The 19,604-nt window shown below is 50.3% G+C and overlaps 2 protein-coding genes across 2 annotated transcripts in view; one reads left to right on the forward strand and one right to left on the reverse strand.

Moving 5' to 3' along the window:
* The first annotated feature begins 3,404 nt into the window (after window positions 1-3,404).
* Window positions 3,405-14,985, forward strand: CEP41 (centrosomal protein 41). The gene is made up of 11 exons (XM_085299913.1): window positions 3,405-3,490; window positions 3,871-3,934; window positions 4,804-4,851; window positions 8,730-8,791; window positions 9,911-9,980; window positions 10,475-10,619; window positions 11,714-11,865; window positions 12,400-12,467; window positions 13,267-13,381; window positions 13,589-13,804; window positions 14,280-14,985. Exons 1-11 carry the CDS (start codon window positions 3,458-3,460, stop codon window positions 14,426-14,428), a joined length of 1,122 nt encoding a protein of 373 aa, XP_085156039.1. The 5' UTR covers window positions 3,405-3,457; the 3' UTR covers window positions 14,429-14,985.
* A 2,494-nt stretch (window positions 14,986-17,479) lies between these two features.
* LOC146601906 (carboxypeptidase A1-like) overlaps window positions 17,480-19,604 on the reverse strand; it is a 7,904-nt gene continuing 5,779 nt past the window's right edge. Inside the window, exons 8-11 of the mRNA XM_085326117.1 lie at window positions 18,630-18,720; window positions 17,937-18,136; window positions 17,772-17,856; window positions 17,480-17,667 (exon numbers count right to left, since the gene is read on the reverse strand). Of these exons, the coding sequence (XP_085182243.1) occupies window positions 17,480-17,667; window positions 17,772-17,856; window positions 17,937-18,136; window positions 18,630-18,720 (564 nt within the window). The remainder of the gene's footprint in view (window positions 17,668-17,771; window positions 17,857-17,936; window positions 18,137-18,629; window positions 18,721-19,604) is intronic.

The raw sequence follows: 19,604 nt of genomic DNA on the forward strand, positions 1-19,604 counted from the left end.
CTATTTATGCTAATCTAAACACCTACACCAGATCGCTGTGGCCTGAATAGCTGCTGCTCAGAAGACTGCCCGTCTTCCTGCTTTTGCTAGTGCCAGTATTGCATATTCAGCTCATTCTAATGAAACGGGTAAGAGCTCACCCTGGTGCTACAGCAGAGCCTTGGGGAAGCTCCTGAGAAAGCCCCAAGGGTGACGTGTCAGAGTGGCTCTGCTTGGTTTATTGTATAGGGAGCTGAAAATAACAGAAGCAAGGGATGTGGGTGAAGTCATGGTGTTCTGGAGCTTGTCTACAGGTAAATGGCCGTTCAAAAGCAATTACTGAGGGCATAATTATGATGCTTAAGTGCAGGGGCATTTAAGCTCCGGGAGCAGCTATACCTTCACAGCGCCGACTCTCCTGCTGTATTTGGTGTGGACAAGTTCAGAGATGGTTTCAAGATTCATCAGTCCTGAAAAGCTAGTCAGGTTTTACAGCACTTGCTACAGGGATATAATTTAAACTGTGCAGCAACTCGATCTGTTGTGCGTCTTGGAAACACCCTCATCAACACCTGGTTGCTAGTGGTCCTGTCCACCTGGGGTGAGCAGGTAGCCTGGCAATGAAGGCAAGACAGGACCCTCGGACTGATGAGATATGCGTTCTCTGCCTCCCCTCAGGTGTGCCTATTCCTCGGGCCCTAAATACAGAGACAGGCAAGTCAAGAAGCAAGGTCAGTGCAGGGCTGGAAGAGTTGTCGGCATCCTGTGACTTAGGCTGGCAGTTTAGTCCATGCCTTCCTGGAGGCTAACTAGTCTTTTCCGGAGTTCAGAGGATTTAACTGCATACGTGGATGCAGCAGTTTGCCAGCCAGAGATTAAGGTTCTTAGTACGGGGTGTTGGATCTGGAAATAAATCGGGATTTCCCCCTGTCCCCCAAACCTGGCTCCTAACCAGAGAGAAACAGCTGAGCTGCAGCAGTTCAGAAGGAGCTGATGAAGTTCAGACGGGCGTTCAGGAAGCCTCTCAGATCCTCCAGCTGGGGTAGTGGTTAATGCGGTCGTCCAGCACGGAGACCGTGGAGGTGGGAAGCACCTTCCTGTTGGAAGAATGTGGCAAGGCTTAAGCACAGGAGCTGCAGTGGCTGAGCCTGCAGCCATCGAGGCGCTCCCGGCGAGAGCGACGGTGCCCCTCAGGCTCCAGCAGTGCTGCTGGTGGCTCAGCGGAGCTGCCCATCTCAGCGCGGACCCCGGCACACTGACAGAGCAGCAATTTTTCTGCTAGGTACCTTGTTAAATGATGGTTTTCTTGAACACAGTCTTAACAGGGCTGATTTACACCGCATGTCTAGAATACTGCAGCAAGTGAAGGTAGGGGTGAGGCTAGATTTTTGCTTGGATGTCTGAGAAATGTCCGCACTACCCGTAAAATGCTTGAGTACGTTGCGGAGGTGCAAAGCCAGCTCTTTTAGACGGTACTGAAAGCACCTCAGCTTTGGAAGAACAGGGCAGTTCTTCCAACGGGTGACTCGAGTTAAAGGTCCTCGTGCTACTAACGGTGAAAAATAAACGTGCGCGTACAAACACGCACGACAGTAAAATACCGAACAGAAAGCTGCGGGCGAAGGTGACGTTACAGGACAGGCCAGGCCAGGGGGCACAGCAGCCCGGTAGCGGTTGCAGGGCTCGCACGAATATGCATCGCTGCAAAAGGCTCTAGTGCCTGCAAATAGGAGCTGGAGCCCCCCCAGCTTCGGAAGAACAAGCCACATCTCCAGCCTAAGCTGCCTTCTCCCGCCGTGCTCTCTTCCAGGCTCAGACCACCCTGCCTCCGGGCTGCGTTTACTCGCCTTGCATCGTCCCCGCGAGGGTTTTATTCCGCGGGGCTTTCTAGGGGGCTGCGGCCCCGGATTTCTCCCCATGGGTCGAAGTCACCTGGTCCTGCTTCTCTTCCAGCCTTGCTCCCGCTCACAGCCGGGTTCCCTGCCCCGTTGCCTCTGGCAAGAACTAACCGGAGTCGCTCAAGGAGACAGGATTTCTCATCGCCCTCCCCGCAAGGAGCACGTCCGCGGGGAACCCGCGCCGCCGGGCTCGGCGAGGAGCGCCGTGGGGATCTCCTCGCCCGCCAACACCCCAACGCAAACGAGCGTCCGCGGGAGCCCGCTTACCGCAGCCCGCACGGGGACCCGCGAGCACCCGTCCGTCCGTCCGTCCATGCGTCCGTCCGTCTCTCCAGGCGGAGGAGCGCGGAGCAGCTCTCTAGGAGACGCTCAGCGTCTAGGAGCGATTCCCGAGCCCCTCGAGGCCCGTGAGGAGGAGCACCGGCTCCTTCTTGTTCTCCTGCAGCGAGAGAGTCGTCGTCTCCCCGGCGCAGCCCGAGCTCTGGCTGCTCTTGCCCTCCTCCGGTCGCCACGTTGGAGTCCTCCCCGAAGCACCAGGGACGGGGAGCAAACCTGGTCCTCAGCATCTCCGGCGAAGGTCTGAGCAGCACCAGGGCTGTGGGACTTGGGCCGTGGCCAGCTCCAGACTGAAGAAAACCGCAGCCGGGATTTTAGCACCCGGGGGGCAGGAGAGGGTTGGAGCAGGCCGAGCTTGTGCTAGAGCTCGGCTCGTTTCTCCTCGAGCGGTGATTCGGTAAGGCCAGGAAGAGCAACAGCTCACCTGGCCGAACTGGGAGCAGCGCGTTTCGGGGGAAAACTCCTGGAAGTAAGCGAGCAGATGAGGTAGCTCTAAACCCGCTGGGCCGGAGGGAGCAGAGTGCAGGGCCGGAGGCCTCCGGGCGCGACGCGGCCGTGAGTGCGGAGCACGGGGAGGCAGCGCGGCTCAAAGCTCCCACGCGTTCCTGCGCGTATATATATTTATATATATTTATATATATATATTTTTATATATTTATATATATCCATGTAGATTTTGCAGGGTTTCATGAGCACATTGCTAAGGGGGCTGAGGGGGGACAAGGACCCGGTTGCCCGGGCCGGGGGGCTCCAAGGGGCACTGGCCCCATAGGGGCCCCGGGGACTGGAGCTGAGCGTCTCCCCCAGTTAAGCCCCGCCCCGTTCCCGCTCAAGCCCCGCCCCCGAGCAAAGCCGCGTTCAGCAAGCCCCGCCCCCCGTGCGCCAAAGCCCTGCCCCCAGGCTGTTCTGTCTCTCTGTCGCACCGCCCCCCGAGGGACAGCAGTGGGCGGGGGCTGGGTCGCGCATGCGCATCCCGGACCCCTGCGGGGAGGGCAGGGGGGCTCCACCCCCTCCCGCCGCCGCCGCGTTGTGACGCGCGCGGCGGCGGCGTCCCCCGTTGCGCGGCAACCATTGAGCGCTGTCAGCCGCCGCAGCCGCTACGAGGCGTCTGATTGGCCGCGGGGGAGGCGGGCGGCCAATCGGGGCGGGGGTTGTTGCGGGGTGGAGGAACCGGAGCCGGACGGCGGGCGGGCAGGCGGGAGAGGAGGGGGCGCGGGGAGGTCTCGGCGGCCGCTGACGGGAAGATGTCGGGGAGGAGAAGCGTCGGCGACCCGGAGGTGGGCGCGGGGCCGGGGGGAGGGCTCCAGGGAGCAGAGCAGCCTCCGGGGCCGCACTGCGATGCCGGGGGGGTCCGGGCCGGGGCTGCCCTCGCGGCGGCCGTGCCGCTCTGCGGGCGAGTTGGAGGCGTGCGGAGAGGAAGGGGGAGAAAGTTGCCTTTGAGGCTTTAACGTGACGACCTGGTGGGGCTGAGGATTCCGGGGCCTCTGCCCTGCCGGGGGGCAAGGGCCAGCTGAGGCGGTGGCCCTGCTCTCACCACCCTTTTTGGCTGCCTTGCGGAGCCCTTTAGATTCCCTTTTTTGGTAAGGGTTTCTCAGCCTTTAAAACTCACAACGTGGCCGTGTATCGACTTCATGTTATTGTCTCCTTTTTGAAACAGTATTTAACCAGGAGGATCCCTCAGAATCCTAAATATCAACACATAAAAACTCGCCTTGACACTGGTAAGTGAAATCATTGTAATAAAAACTATGTATGCAAACGTAGTTATGCTCAACATCCTAACTGCCTCTGTGCCCTGAGCTACTTTACGATGCGCAGGATGATGCAGCTGTGGCAGAACTGGCATCATGACTGGGATGTCACGCTTGCAGTTGCTATATGTGGGCTTTCTTTGTATAAAATGATCTCTTGGCAAAAATGTAAATTGCAGTAATTATTTGGAGGGGGCTCTGGGCTTTTTGTTGATAAGACAGTTGAATTTTGTCTGGTAATATTTGCCAATGGTATCCCAAACAAAAGTGTTGGGAAAAGCACAGTTTGTCCACAGTCACACTTGAAGCGGTGTGTCAGAATCCGGATTAAAACCGCGTGGTCCTGATTTCGGTCCCTTAGTGACATACGGAGTTTTAGGCAGTGGCTTTCTGAAGATCATGGCTTTGATGGGCAAAGCATCACCAAAACAGCTTACACCTGTGACTAGAGAGGACTCGGTGTGGAACTTGTAAATGGGACGGGGAGAATGCAAAGAGGCTGTTCTTCAGCAGCATTGCTGTTCAGACTAGCAGGGGGCAGGTACCTTTGTACCTCTTGCTGAAAATCCCCTAAAATAAAACTGAGGCAGGTCCTTTCTGTAAAGGAATCGAAATATGCTGTGAGTATATGCAGAAGATCTAGGCTCCTGCTAGGTATGAATGCTCCTGGTGACTTAAGGGGGTGAGGAGGAACATCATGTTGCTTTTGATTTAAGGTTGCTTTGTATTGTCATGGGGAAAGAGGATCTGGAACAAACGCTTTCTGCTTTGTTTCTTCAATAATATTTTTGAAAACCACTAATAAAGAATTGTTACAAGATATTTGATCTTTGTTACAGGTAATAGTTTGACAAAATACACCGAGAAGTTGGAGGAGATCAAAAGAAGTGAGTATCTCGTGAGGAGCAGAATTTAGCTTGCAGTGGTTTGCTCAAGACTGAATGAGCATCGAATTACAGGGTGGAATCCCAGGCCCTTCCTTTGCTTGGAAATCTCTGCTCCCTTAGGATGCGATGCCTCCAGGCATTTACAGGAATGGGCATATTAGAAACTTGCGGTGGTAGGGTATGAATGTACTGGGCTGTGGTACTTAGGCTTTTACCTTGCTTCTCTGCTGGGGATCTTCTGTTTTTTCTTGTGCCTCACTTCTCTGTCTCTCCCAATACTTCTCATTAAGTAAGATAGGAGGCAGGCAGGTCTAGGAGCTTTTCTAGAACCTTCTTTGTGCAAGTTTTGTAACTGACTCCTACCCGGTTTCCATTCAGTAATATGGATTAAGAACGTGAAACTAGGAGTTAAACTCACCTGGAAGACTGAGATTGCACTCTTAGGACTCTTAGGACTTTTATCACAGTCTGTTTTTCCAGTAAAAGGCTGACTTCCTTTTTTTTTTTTCTTAATTCTTGCTAATAACATTATACGTCTTTATTTTCAGTTACTGTCATGATTTATTTATTTATTTATTTATTTTCACGGAGAGACAGGAAAACTATTAAATCCAAAAGCTGCCTTTATTGATATGAAAGAGAAATTGCCACAGATAATGAGGATGATTAGGATTTTGAATGTTTGTTTTTGGCTCTTCTAACCACTTACTATGTTTCCCTAACATGATAATGTTCAGATTGTAAGGGAGATCATTTATCTGTCACGTAAATGTATTTGTGCTTGCCTTTGTGCAAAATGTTCCTTTGTTGCTAGTTTTTAAATATTGTGGCTCCTTTGGGTAAATCAGAAGAGAAATTACTTTGTTTCCCCAAATCCTTTGTTGATTGACTGAGATTTCAGTTCTTAACACTGGATCGCCATCGCTTTTTATCTACTGAAAATCTTGTTGTGTTGGTCTAGTTGGTTTTAAATCTCTACTGTGAATCTAATTTCATTGTATATAGGAGTTCTCTTGTTTAATCTTGGTTCTAGAGACCCACAGAAACTTTCTCATTATATTTGTGCTGAATAGGCACCTTGTGTTCCCTGGCAGTTTAGAAACTTCTCTGCCTTGATTTCTCATGGATAGATGACACCGTTTGGACACGACTTTAAAAACTCAGTACAGTCAACTCTCTGTCTCTTGTGTAACGTGAGAGAGTGGGACCTAATACTGCAAGCCTAATGTGGAATCAAAAATGATAAGATAGCTGGAAGGATGATTATTTGTCCTTTGGAGGACTGACTTGAGCGGAGGCACCAAGTCTCTTCCTGTTCTTCGATGTCGCTTTGCTCGTTGCTGAAGCGCAGAGAAGAACTTCCCTGAATATACCTCATCGTGATTAGAGCTCCAGAGCAGCTCGCCGAATCGCCATGTCGGAAAACCCTAACGGACCTTCCAGGACAGAGCCAGGTACGCGGTGTTGCTCTTGTAGTCAGAGGCAGTGCTGCTTCTGCGCTTTGTGGCGTTAGCTGGGAAGCTGGCCCGAGCATTCAGAAGGGCTTGCTCCAGGGCAGGCTTAATAGCAACAGTTCTCTGCGTTGATAGACATGATCTCAGGTGGAAAAGCAAAGATCTCTATCATAAAGGCTTGTTCTGCAGTAAATAATCCATGTTTGAAGGAGGTGGAAGCCATCCGCAGCTGTGCTGTGTGAGAGCTGGGACAAGGGAAGTGCTGCTTTGTCAGTGGCTACATACATCCAACTCATCTCAAGCTTCACTGCATGCATTTTTCGTTATAAATTAAATAGGGCCTTGTCATCCCTTGCCTTTCTGTCCACACGACTGAACTAAGGGACTCTCTTTGCCCATGGCTAGGGAATTTTAGCCCTTTGGACATGGATTACCCATGGACCTTGCATTGGGCAAGTGAAATGGGCTGCATAGAAAGAAGTTGTTGCTGTTCTTTTGGAGTGGCTGGAGATGTGAGACCACTAGGTTGTATTGGATGGGCTCTTTTTTTCCAATACAGATTGTCTAGCAGCAAGTATGTATGGCTTTGTAGTCTGAAAAAGAAAAGTTACAGGAGATGCGGTGTTGAATTGGGGGAGCCTGCTTGCCCAGGAACACAGAAAATTAGTTAGCCTACCTCCCCAGGAAGTGTATTTGAGAGTGAAGGGATAAAAATAGAGCTGAAAGCTCACAATATCTCTTAGTGTTTGTGCTACTGCTTGAAGCACCTGTGGATGGTGCACAGGGGGAATTTTGTCTGTAAGTGTGTGATCACCACTTGTACTGAGAAGGGATTTCTGCCTCCAGACTCAGCTGGTTCCTTGCCTAAAGAGAGTCTCTATAAGCTAATTTTGTTGCATTTTTTTTTGTGGTTTTAATAGAAATATAGATTGGAGACCTCTCACCTTTTCTCCCCCCCCCCCCCAATCTTCTTTCGCTTAAGCTACCATCAACAGATGGTAGGATTTAGAATTGCTTAACTGGCTGAATACGATTAAGGTCTTGTATTCCAGTATTAGCCCTCTTAGCTGAACAGTTGGCGAGGGACTGGTTTGGAATATCTTCCAACAGCTATTAAAATCGTTAGGAAAATGCAAAGGATTCTTTATATTAAGGGTAAAAAAAAGCTTTAGAGGTAGGGTCTGATGAGGGAGGAGGGAAAAAATAGAGAAACATTTTTTTTAAGGAGATTTTAGCTTAATTAGAGGATGGCTTTTAACAATTTGAAGAGCTACACACTGAATTTTGTTAAAACTGCAATACTGGAAAAGTTTTGTTTGCCTCCCGTAAATTTCCCTGCTAGTGTGGGATTGGTTTTATTATTATTATTTTTATTATTATTCTTTTTCCCCTCAATATATTCTCCTCTGCTCTCTTTTTTCTGGTTGTAAGTTTTCCAAAGGATGGGGCTTCCATTACTTCCCATGGGAGGCTAGTCTGTATCAAGATGTTCCTGCTGATATTTGTCTTAGCTTCTCTCTCCTACTACATATACTCTTTTGTTTTACCTGGAAGGCTTCTCTTTTCCTGCTGTTTACCCAGCTCAAGTATCAGTACACAATTAGACTTCATCTTTGTCACCACCTACTTAGCTCTATTAATCGCTGCTCTGCAGGTTGGTTTTTTGTTTTTGTTTTGGTTTGTTTTTTTTGTCAATCCTTCCAACAGACCGCTCAGTTTTCTTGCTGTCTAAGCTCTGCCTTCAAGCTTAAGGTTCAATTAGTCCAGGTTGTCTGCGGAGATTATGCGTGCGTTGGGCTCGTACCCACGCCGTTCTTCTACTGTTGAGTCGTGTCAATTCTCCGCTTCTTTATGTAGCTGTGATAACAAGTCATAGGATTCAGAATTTAGTTTCCAGGTAAAACAAGAAAACCTGGAACGCTTGAATCAGTACTCTTTTACATTACGCTGCTGCTTAGTGTTTAGAAAAAACATAGTCTGAGATACAATACTCTTATGCTCTGATTCTGCTGGAAACTGCACAAATGAAAATTCAGGCGGTCAGAGATTTATCTTTAGATCTGAGACTTTGCAACAGTACTGGGCCTCAAAGAACAGCAGGGGAGGTGATAAATTTGTGAAAATGCTTCCTTCCCCAGAGAGAGGAGAAAGCACAGCAGAATACAGGCCAGGGTCAGGAAGCAACTAAATCTGCCTTCTCCATTTCAGTCATATGTGGATGAGATCTCTCTATAGCTGGAACTGCTCTCCACAAACCTTCAGGTTTGTTCTGATCCTGCAAAGCAAGCTTGTTGCCCCTCGATGTTGCCTCTTTGTGGAAGAGTGTATGAGAAATAGCTGGCATCAAGACTTGCATCTGGTACTGGCAAAAACTGGGAATGCCTGTGAGATATTACATTGTCCTCTTCTGTTTTGTTCTTGAAGATTACAGGTACAAGAAAGATGAGCTGTTTAAAAGACTGAAGATCACTACTTTTGCCCAGTTGGTACGTACGGCTCTTTTCTCTCTGGTTTCCAAAGCCATCGCCATCTCTTGTTAATGGCATCCTTGCTTTGTCTAAAGCCTTATATGTAATTATGTAGCCTTAGACACTATATGTCCTTTTGTAATTGGATTCTTCTGCAGCTGCTTATGTCCTTGCTTCCTGCTCTTACAGATTTCCCTGAATAAAAGCAAACCATATAGGCCAATGTTTTCAGAATAGCCAAACACTTGTAGCTAGAACTGGAAGCTTGCAATGGTTCTGAGGGTTTAAAAATCCAATCTTTTATTATTATTATTATTCACTTAAGATCTTCAAGCCTCTTACAAAGGAACAGGTCTGTGTAAAGTAATACTCAAATCAGATCTCGTGGAGCTTTGTGTCAGGTAGTCACAGTGTGAAACCCTAACAGCAGAAGGCAGAAAGGCTGTGACTTCAAAGCTTTCTGCCTATTTTTTAATTAAGAAAAAAGGTAATGCATAATGAATCAAAATATTTTAAAAGTGGAAAATACGATTAGGAAATAGAACTGTTTGCTTACATGCTTGTTCAAGAAAATTAATAAAAATAGAAAAATAAAGAAGCTTCCTTTAAGGAGAGACGAAAAGGAAAGGCTGAGCTCACAAATACTAAAGGAGAGGACTTTTATGGAAGTGTTATTGGACTGTTAAAACCAATCCTCTCCTGTGACTCTTGCTATTGTGATGAGCTAATGTAATATATGAGTAGCGTAGGTCTGCTGTTACAGACCAGTTAGCTATATGCAGTTTTCTCCTATATAGTATGTATTGTGAAAATGTTTTGTTTGCAGCCAGTGACTGAACTTCGTAAATGTTAGAAAAAGTTCTGCTGTTCTGCTTGGCCAACATGGTATATCTTCATTTTCTTTATTCTAAGGTTGGGTGGTCTTTCTTTTTGCTACAACTTCCGTTCAGTAAAAAGACAGACCTGCAGTATGGGCCTCAAACAGACACCTGTATTTGGCCTTGAAGTGCAGTAGAAGTTTCACAGAGTTAAATGTGTTTTGGCATGAAGATCATTTTTCCTTAAGCTGATCCCTGTCTATCATTGACACCAGCGTATTCATATCAAGGTATTGTTGTTTGGTTTGGTTTTGTGCAGGCCATCCAGGTTGCTTCTCTATCTGATGAAACATTAGAAGTGACAAATGAGGAGATCCAGAAGCTGGAAGGTAACAATATTTATTGTAAGCACAAAAGAGAAAGAGCAGTAGTTCACTGTCGTATTCTGAACTGTGTCCTGGGAGACTTAACTGGCTGTTCAGCAAGTCTTTTAATCAAAGATAAAAATAATTTAAGCTGTGGCCTGGCCTGCAGCCGTTCCAGTTTGGGATGCATGGCTAATAAAAGCAGGAAGGTTTGCAAATAAGATGCCTCAAAGAAGAAAGGCCTTCTGCTGTGTAGTGCAGTAACTCAATAGATATCATATGTCAGAATTAAATGGACTGTAACATTTTTAGTGAGTTATTAAAACCGAGATATTGAGCTCTTAAATCATCTAGTTCTTTCTTATTTTTAATATGAGACTCTCAGTCACTCTGAAAGAGGATAAAGCTAAGAATGTCTTTAAGAGACACACTTTCTTCCCAAAATAGAAATGAAGCTTAAAACTTACTTGTTTATTTCCTACAGCATTTTAACTCTTCATACCCTGTTGTCTCCCCAGATGGTGATTCTGCTGCCTCAGATGCAGATGCTGAACTCACAGCAGGGACAAATGGGAAAGGAAGCCCCCGCGAGGCACCACTTAATCCGCTCCTGTTCATAAACAACACAGGAGCAGGGGAGTCATACCGATCCACGCTGCAGAGGTGCCTGATAATAATACAGAATTTTCTTCCTATGTTAACAAGTAATGGTTTTTATGCTGTGAATTATTTTAAATTGTTACTAGTGGCTTCTTTGTCTTTCTCATTAAAGCCCACATTTGAAGGACTGCAGGTGTGTGTGAGAGTGTTGGCAGGTTCTCCCCTTTGAATTAGTTTGGTTCAAGGCTGTGACTGAACACTGTTGCTACCTGACGATTGCTGGAATGGCTGCCAAGGAAATAACACTGGTGGGATTCAGTCCAGTTCCCTGTGTTCAGGAATCCATGTTATAACCAAGTTGACTAGAACAGTTTATGTGCCTTCCTGATGCTCTTAGTGGATTATCCAGTGTATGAGAATGACAGTCCAATTTCCAAATCCACTATATCACTAGTCAAGGTCAGAGATACCAGGAAGACACCATAAGAGGAAACTTTATCCCAGCCCTGCCTTGCTATATCTGTGCAACTGTTAACAGAACATTTGAGGTGCTAGTCTGACAGCCTTGGAGCTCATCTGCCAAAGCTATCAATTTAGCGACCACTGAGAGTATCCTGAGTAGAACACAGAGTTGTTCTTATTCTGGAGGTTTCCATTCAGCATCCTGTATCCAACCTAGTGGTGGAGTGGGAAACAGGATACCTCTGCAGGGTACTACTGGTGGATTATTGACAGGTATTTACTCTGCCTGGACTACTGAGATCTCTGCTTTGGCAACTTTTTAGGATTATTCTCCCTCAGCTCAAATAATGTAACATAGTCACTTGGGACACTGAATAAAACACCTGACTTGACTGATCCAGAAGCATTTGGTGTGTTCACATAGCAAGGCTGTACTCTGTTCTACCACAAAAGGGGTTATTTATATAGATAAAAATGAAAACATTTTCTTTTGATGTACTTAACAAGTTTACAGGAATCAAATTGACAAAAACTGCAGAGAAAGGCTCTGTTTTATGTTGTGTCTTGCTGTGTTGGAGCATAAAAGAGCTATTGGAAAATAGAAAATAAAATCATAGAAAAGCATCCTGGTATGATGGTATGGAAGGGTTCACAGAGTGAGAGCTTGTATCATAACCTCCTCTTTCTTCTTGTAGCGTTATAAGTGGTGTTGGTGAACTAGATATAGAAAAGGACATTCCGAAGAAAGCGGACCCTCAGGCTAAAGACATGCCTTATCCCGACTGCCCCTTCCTGCTTTTGGACGTACGAGATCGCGATGCATACGACCAGTGCCATATTGTTGGAGGTAAGACAGGGCCAGAACCCCACAGCAGCCCAGTGTCAGCTGAGTTCATATGTTCAAGCTCTTTTTGTTGGATTCTGGGTGTCTTTGTTTACCCCCCCCGCCAAGATGGACATCAGTGTCTCCAACAGAAGCGCTCTTTTCTGGCTAATAGCCAGCACCAAAACTCTGTATGAAAGATCTGCTGGTGGCAGTGTCACCAACCAGCTAGGCAGGGCATAGAGGGAGTCCCAGTAACTATGGTCAGAATGTGAAGGAAAGCGATGCAGCAGGAAGGGGAATTGGGGTCTTTCAAGTTCAGGGAATTTTTGGAAACTTCTTCCACAAGAAGCTATTCTCATAGATAATCTCTGCTCGCATCCAATACAGACCTTTCTCCCTGGAAGGGGGAGAGGGGACTGATAACGATGTTAATCCCTTGCTCAGTGGCTTGCCAAGGCTCTTGTACTCCTACAAGCCAGTGTCTGTTGTATTTTAGATTGTATGATGGTTGGTGTTCAGCCACAATATGATTTTTTTTCTCTTTTTCCTCTGCAGCTCATTCTTACCCTATTGCAACACTATCTAGAACCATGAATCCGTATACCAATAGCATTCTGGAATATGTATCCTTTATAAAGTGCTGGAATCCAAGAGAATTGAGGCAAGATTGATGGGGGAGCTTCCAAAAAAACCCAGAGCTCTGGCAGCCACCAGGGCTAGTACAATGATTAGCCAACAAAATCTCAGGGTTTCAAGGAGGGTGGGAAGGGAAATTCTTTCTGCTGGCAGTGATCACCTGGCGGGGCTCTGCTGCAGCCGTTAGTTGCTGGGTTTGAACTGTTAGGTTATAACGCCCGCGGGCTTTGCTGGGAGATGCCCGAATTGGGCGTTTTGGGGAATGTGCTCTCGTCGCAGGAAGGCAAATCCTTACTACCTGGCACCTGTCCCCTGCTGCTGCTGGGCGACCTGAGGGAGGTGTTGGCCAAATCCTTTGGCTTCCTCTCAGCACCTTCGTGGGGATTGCCTTTCCTGTGGAGGACGGAAAGAAGATTATTAGCTAGGATTAGGCTGGTGATTTCCCAGGTTGATAGCTTGTGAGGGCTGCAAAGGAGAGGGGAGGATGGCAACGAAGGTGCTTCTTGCTATTGTCTGTTATTAAATAGCCTTCCGAAGAGTGGTGGCACGAGTGCTCCTAGGGGCTGTGGGGGTTAAGCAGAGTCCTTCCAATATCTCACAAGCTTCAGCTACTAAGAAATCAGCTTTAATGCACAAATGAAAGAGAGGCGTTCCTGCTTCATAGCTGCAAATCAAATAGGCTTGCTTTTTGCTTCCAGTCCCATTTATTTGTCTCTTCCTCTTTTTAAGAGATACTAACAATGAATTTAAATTTATAAGTATGATCTTTAGCTCTTCCACCATCAGAAAAATGCACATGGAAAAATTATTATTTTGTACGATGATGACGAGAGGATAGCCAGCCAGGCTGCTACAACCATGTGTGAGAGGGGCTTTGAAAACCTGTTCATGTTATCTGGAGGTAAGTGGGGATGGGCAGGACTCTGAGATCTCGAGCGTGTAGCCCTGGTGTGAAACAGAGCAAGGGTTGCGTGAGCTGGAGATAGAGCAAAAGAGCTTGGTGGTCAGCTCTGTTGAGTGTTTCATTTGTGACCACTAAAATCACCGATCCCATCTTGGACCCCCTTAGCTGGTGGTCACTGATAAGATGTGATCTGTATGTCTGCAGGCCTCAAAGTCCTTGCACAGAAGATCCCGGAGGGACTGGTCACGGGCTCACTCCCAGTGTCGTGCCAGGTGGCAACTCATACTGCATCTGCCCGAAAGAAGGCCACTCCCAAAGTGCCACCCGCACGTGCTGAGAATAAATGGAGATTTACTGCAGATGATCTACAGAAGATGAAGTATTACCTAGAAGAGGAGCAAATTCCTTCAGATACTGCCAGTAAGACTCGCTGCATAATGCTAGAATTGCTTTCTGTAGCTCTAGCAACTGCCTAGCAGCAAGTCTCTGCTTTCCTGTAGCCTTTCTTTCCAGAATATTATTGGGAGGAGGAGGGTTGTTTCTGAACTGATGGAGAAGGTACACTAAAACCTGTGTCACACTGATCCCACAGGACTTAAATCTTATATAGCTACATGAGAGCAAAATCCTGAGTCTGCTCAGGGCAGATGTGTGGTGTGCTGCCCTCTAGCTTTAAGTACCTTTAGGTTTTCCTGGTGGCTGGTAGGTTTTTTTTGAGTTGTTTAGGCCTTTTGCTCCAGCACAGCTAGACTGAGATTGTCCAGAGACCCTCACTGCGTTAGCGATGGCGCTGAATATTGCAGTGAGAGCTGGAGGGCCAGTGAGGATCAGCAGATCACTCAGGTGCTCTGTCACATGTGCAACTGCATTTGGGTTTCTAATCTTTTGTCCGCAGGCCGTCTTAGCCGCGGTTCTTCGGGGCGCGACTCCAAGGCGACAACTGCAAGGAGCAACCACAGTCTCCCCGGCGCTGCGGGCTCAGCTGGATCGCTCACCGCCCGCTCGCTCAGCAGCAGCAGCCTCCAAAATCGGCCATGGAAATAGGCAGCGGTGTCTCTTTCAGCTGAATAAATGAATGCCCAGGTTCTGGGAACCGTGAGCGGTACAGCCCGTTTGTCGTTTTAGGAATCTGCAAAGAAAAGCAGCAGCGGTATAAAAATGGCAGCTTGGGAAAGGCTGGGGGAGCTGGAACGGTTGATGTTTTGTAGGAGCAGGAGTGGTGTCGCTTTGATCAGGCTGACCTTTAGGTGCGGTGTCAGGACAGTTTCGACATAACTGGTTTCTAGGGGAAGGAGGAACTGGTAGTAAAGCCTGGGACCAGTAGAAATGGTTCTATGAAACTTGTAGTTCAGACTTAATGAATTTGTGTCTGTAACAAATACGCCTTCGGTGCTAGGACCAAATCTGTGGACTGTGCTAATATGTGAACTCACGTGAGGGTAAATGGGCCAGAAATCATCGGTGAACAAAACCCTTTGTGTCTAGGAGCAGTGATACGGACATTCAACAAATTGCCAAAATGGTGGAGAGAGGGTTCCATCATTTTTTTTAATATTATGTTAATGAACAAAGTGTTTGTAATAAAGATTTTTTTTGAAATAATGCCCAGCATAGCGCTGTAACCTGACAGTTGTCTTTACTCGTGAACAATTTGCAGAACAGTGTTGTATTTTTAAAAGTGCGTTGGACAGGAAGATAACTAGGTTTTCCCTCTCCTCATTTTCTGGAGTGTTTGACTTTTAATTACACTCTTCTGCTTTGTTCCTCGCTGTGGTTATGGAGAAAGCTACCGCGTGGTGGTTTGGTTTCTAAAGGATACAAGAGTAATGCTCTTGACGTGTGCAGAGAAGGATTTTAGTTGACTTCTCTTAAGGTAGGATCAGCTGCCCTACTCCTCTTACCCTGTCTGTACACTGGGATCTCCTGGGTGCAACTGCGTACCAGTGCTTGCTTCTTTTTCCTCCTTGCAAGAGCAGGCTGCTGGTCATTGTCATCGCAGAGAACTGCAAAATAAATTGAGGAGACGGTCGGTCACTCTTCTTCTAGCCCGCCGGTCTTCCCTAACTGTGATACAGGCCAATGTGAGTCAAGATTAGGAGGCAGAACTTCATTTTGCTTTGTAAAATACTTGCAGGTAAATTTGTGTTCCTTGTTTGAGCAGCAGAGAGCTTCACAGTGCCCGTGCCTGGTAGAGGCTTGAGAGTTATTCCTAGCTATGCCTTTGCTGGTATTTTTGGAGAAGTGTCTTTAAAGTTAGGGTGACTGAAGGAAAATTTTTCTTTTTTCCTCTCCAGTTAGGTACCCTGAAACTTAGGAGGGACATGATTGTGGTAGCTCAGTGGGGCCTGAAGATTTCATGGAAAACAAGCACCACAGCTTTCATCAAATCAGTGCTTCCAACCATATCAGTGTTGGTTGGCTGACCTAGAAACCAGCTGAAACTCCTCAAAGTGACAAAGCTGATACAGGGTGTGGAAAAAAGCAGGAATGTGCTGCCTGTTAGCGACTTTGGGGGTTGCTGCGTGGAGACCCTGCGCTCCTGCCTTTACCTACAGTATTACAGAGCTTAGCCCAGCTTTGGCTTCGTGGTTTTGTGCTTTTTGTGCGTGGCTTTGGGGCTTTTCCCTCCCTTTTGATGTAGCCAAGTAAGCTTTAACAAGCCCCCAAATACCCTGCTGTAGGAGACAATTCTGGTGAAAGGGCAAGAAAGATGAGAGAAGCTGCAGACAGTTTACAGTTCAGTAGCCTAAGAGTCAACACCTCTGAGTGCGTTCTGGCCTTATCCCGTCTCTGAGAAGTAAGGCTTCCGGCCGCTCTGTTCGCAGACGCGTCTCTCGTGAATGAAGCAGTGGGTCTTTCAGGTTACCTTTTCGCTGACCTGCAGCATCGCCGCTTAAGAGTATCTGTTTAAAGGGTCCCTCCCAAAGCAGGAGCCGCGGAGACCTCGTTCTTGTCCGCGGTGTTCTTCCCCCTGCAGCCTGGGCTCGCCTCTCCGGGCTTTGGTGACCCTCGCGGTGCGAGTAGGTGGATATCCACGGAAAGCTGAGCTTGACGGTGGAGCCTCACAGCAACGCCAAGCGTTCGCTGGGGACTAACTGTGACTCCGCACAGTTGCCTATTTTGGTGTCCTGAGTCCACCACCCCTTTCTGGTTTCTATGGCAGCTCTGTTCTTATGTTGTTGTGAAATAAAAAAGTTGAACTAAACGGAGCCTCATCCATAGTTCGGTTGATACCTTGAGCACTGCCAACCAGTCCAGGCTTGTGCCTGAGAAATGGTACAGCTGCTCCATACAGCTGAAGCTTAACGCTCGCAAGCGAGGTGAGAGCTGGGAGAACGTTACATGCTTGGAACGGGGACCTGTACAATGTGCAGGGCGCCGACGGCTTGTGAGGAGGCGGCGTTTTGGCTCCACGAGCGCTCGGAAGTGCCGTTACGCATGCGAAAGGCATCCACGTGAAGCTGGAGACAAGAGCAGGGGTCATGGACGTTGCCTGAAACCAAGTCCTGATCTTTGCTCTGCAGCTGCTGGAGCAGCCAGGGATTTCAACCCCTTCTCCAGGAAACCTTCTGAACCAGAGGGACCAAACTAATGTGAGCTGTTTCACTGCCGGGACTGAGGATCTTAAGGAAAAGGGCCCTGTACCTTCCTGTCTTCTGACCGTCTTGATGGACAGGGTCATCAAGAGGTTTTGTGATGATCTGCCTTGGTGGTGGCTGCAGCGGGAGGCGGGAACTCTGTGTTACATAAACCTGGCCCTTGTAATTGTTTAATTTAATAAAAAGTCGATGGCATCGTGTGGCTGGAGGCAGCGTGGGCTTCGCCCTGGCTCCACCAGGGTTGAGGGAGGGGAAGGGGCGCTGCGTGGAGCTTGGGTTGCGTGGGGCCCCCCGCCAGACGGCGCTGGGCCGGGCGAAACGGAGCAGCGGCAGCTCCCCGGCTCGGCGCGAGCCGCGAAGTGCAGAGCCTCCCCGTGCCCCTGGGAACCGGGCAACGCCAAAAGCCGCTTCTCTTCCAGCTTTACGTTTATTTATCGCATTTCCCCCCGCCCTTCCCCGCCAGGTAAGGGGGCGGCCGCTCGGGCTGCGCTCCCCCTCAGTAGGGATGCTCCAGCGCGTGCAGCATGATGACCCGCAGCGCCAGCCACGTCTCCTGCGCCGTGGGCACGATCTGGGCGGCGGGCAGCAGGAAGCCGTAGCGCCCCGTGTCCCGCAGCTCGAAGGTGAAGGAGTACTTGACGCCCTGGTTGTAGGTCCAGTCGATGGTTCCTCCGCTCGCCTGGTCTAAACGGGGTGAGCGGAGGCGAAGCGTTAAGTCGCTCGGTGCTGCCATCCCGCCGGGCCGGGCCGGGACCTCGCGGCGAAGGGGCCGAGCCCTGGGTACTCACAGATGGTTTTGATGATGCTGCCGTACTTGTACTGAGTCCCGTAGGCGGAAGACAGAGCTGCGACGGCCTTTTCGGCGACCTGGTGCTGCGGGGAAGAGGCGGGAGGGAGACGGGTGAGCCCGGGGAAGGGGGGAGGCCGCGGCCTGCGGGAGGGGGCCGCCCTACCAGCTCCTTCTGGTCGGCCGCGGGGGTGGTGGTGTAGCCGTAGGGGTAGAGCAGGAGCTGCGAGTAGCTGTGGATGGAGATGAAAGCCTTGATGTTCCCGTGTGCCTTCACGAAGTCCACGATGGCCTTCACCTCGGGCTCCGAGTGGGCGTAGGGCCCCCGATACGTCTCCGAGCAGGGGTTTCCGCTAGATCCGGACCCTGCCAAGGGAAGGGGACGCACGGAAATGACGGAGGCTGCTGGTGGTGGCCCAGCGGGGCGGCTCAGGGAGCCGTAGCGGCGTAGATATGAGCCCAAAAGCCTCTCCCACCCCTCAGCCACGTGGTGGCCACCAAGGGATGCTCTCGGGGCTCCTGCTCGGCGTTCGTGTGACCGCTGTCACGACCAGTCCCCACCGCGCTGATCAATAGGGACACCGGGGTCCTGGTGGAACCCAACCCCACGTCCCCGTTTCCAAGGACGGAGCAGCCCCGGGGCAAAGCCCGTCCCTGACCCCCCTCCCCGGTGGGGGGACACGAAGGGCACCGGCTCTTCCCGAGCCGCAGCCGGGCCTCGGCGAGCGCGGGGGGCTCCTCGGCGAGAGCCCGCCGGGCCGGGGCTCGTCCTCCCTCGCCCTTGGGGGAGGTTCCTGCCGCCCGAGGACCAGCCCCGGCGCCTCGGCAAAGCCGCGGGGAGGCCGGGCAGCGCTCTGACCTCCGAAGCCCGCGTCCCAGTTGCGGTTGGGGTCGACGCCGACGCAGAGGGAGCCCGAGCGGGCGGACCGGGTCTTCCGCCACATGCGGTTCTGGGGGGACGGAGCCGTTGAGCGGCGGCGGCGGCGGCGCCCGCGGGGGCTCCCAGCGCCGCCGGCACCTTGGTGTGGGTGAAGACGAAGCCGTCAGGGTTGGTGACGATCTCCAGGAAGATGTCCATCTCGTTGAGGACAGAGGCCAAGCCTTCGTCTTTCTCGTGGTCCGAGGCGATCTGGAGGCGCCAGGGCGTGAGGGCTCCCCGCGGCGGCGGCGGTGGCCGCGGCACCCGCTCCCGGCGCCCGTCCCTACCGCCTTGGCGAACCAGACGCCGCTGGCCTGCGTCACCCACTCGCGGGAGTGGATGCCGGTGTCGATCCAGACGGCGGGACGGCCCGCGCCGCCCTTGCTGAACTGCGACGGCCGCCGGCGCCGCCCGCAAATCCCCCCCCGGGGGGAAGGTTAAAAAAAGAGAGAAAAAAAAAAAAAAACACGAGAAAAAAAATTAGCAGCGTTAGAGCGACCGCAACGTTTTGCTCGCCCTGAGAAGGCGGCGGTTGGGGGCCGGCGGCCGGGAGGGTCTCCGGCGGCCACCGCGTCCCGCCGCCGCCGCACCTTGAGCACGTAGATGGGGCGGCCCTCGGTCGTGCGGCCGATCTCCAGCTTGGTGACCAGCGCGGGGTTCTCGGCCACCAGCAGGTCCATGAAGGCGTAGATCTGCGGGCGAGAGCGGAGAGGACCTGGGCTCGGCGCCGCCGCCGGCTCTCGGCCCCGGATTTGGGGGTTTCCTTAAGAAATAAAGGAGGGCAGAGGAGGCCGGTACCTCGTCGAGGTTGTGGTAGGCGGCGTAGTCGAAGGCGTCGCTGGAGGCGGGCAGGAGCCGCCGGCGCGAGGTCCACGTCCTCTCCCGGTCCACCAGCGCCTGGGCGAGACGGGGCTG

Source organism: Rhea americana, unplaced genomic scaffold (assembly GCF_003343005.1).
Source record: "Rhea americana isolate MKP2758 unplaced genomic scaffold, rheAme1 scaffold_1, whole genome shotgun sequence".
NCBI classification, from domain to species: Eukaryota; Metazoa; Chordata; class Aves; order Rheiformes; family Rheidae; genus Rhea; species Rhea americana.

Excerpts from the sequence above, each read along its gene's own strand:
- CEP41 (XM_085299913.1), top strand. The coding sequence starts at position 3,458 with ATGTCGGGGAGGAGAAGCGTCGGCGACCCGGAG. Across the intron at positions 12,468-13,266 it reads CCAATAGCATTCTGGAATAT|AAAAATGCACATGGAAAAAT; the intron begins GTATCCTTTATA and ends TTCCACCATCAG. Across the intron at positions 13,382-13,588 it reads CCTGTTCATGTTATCTGGAG|GCCTCAAAGTCCTTGCACAG; the intron begins GTAAGTGGGGAT and ends GTATGTCTGCAG.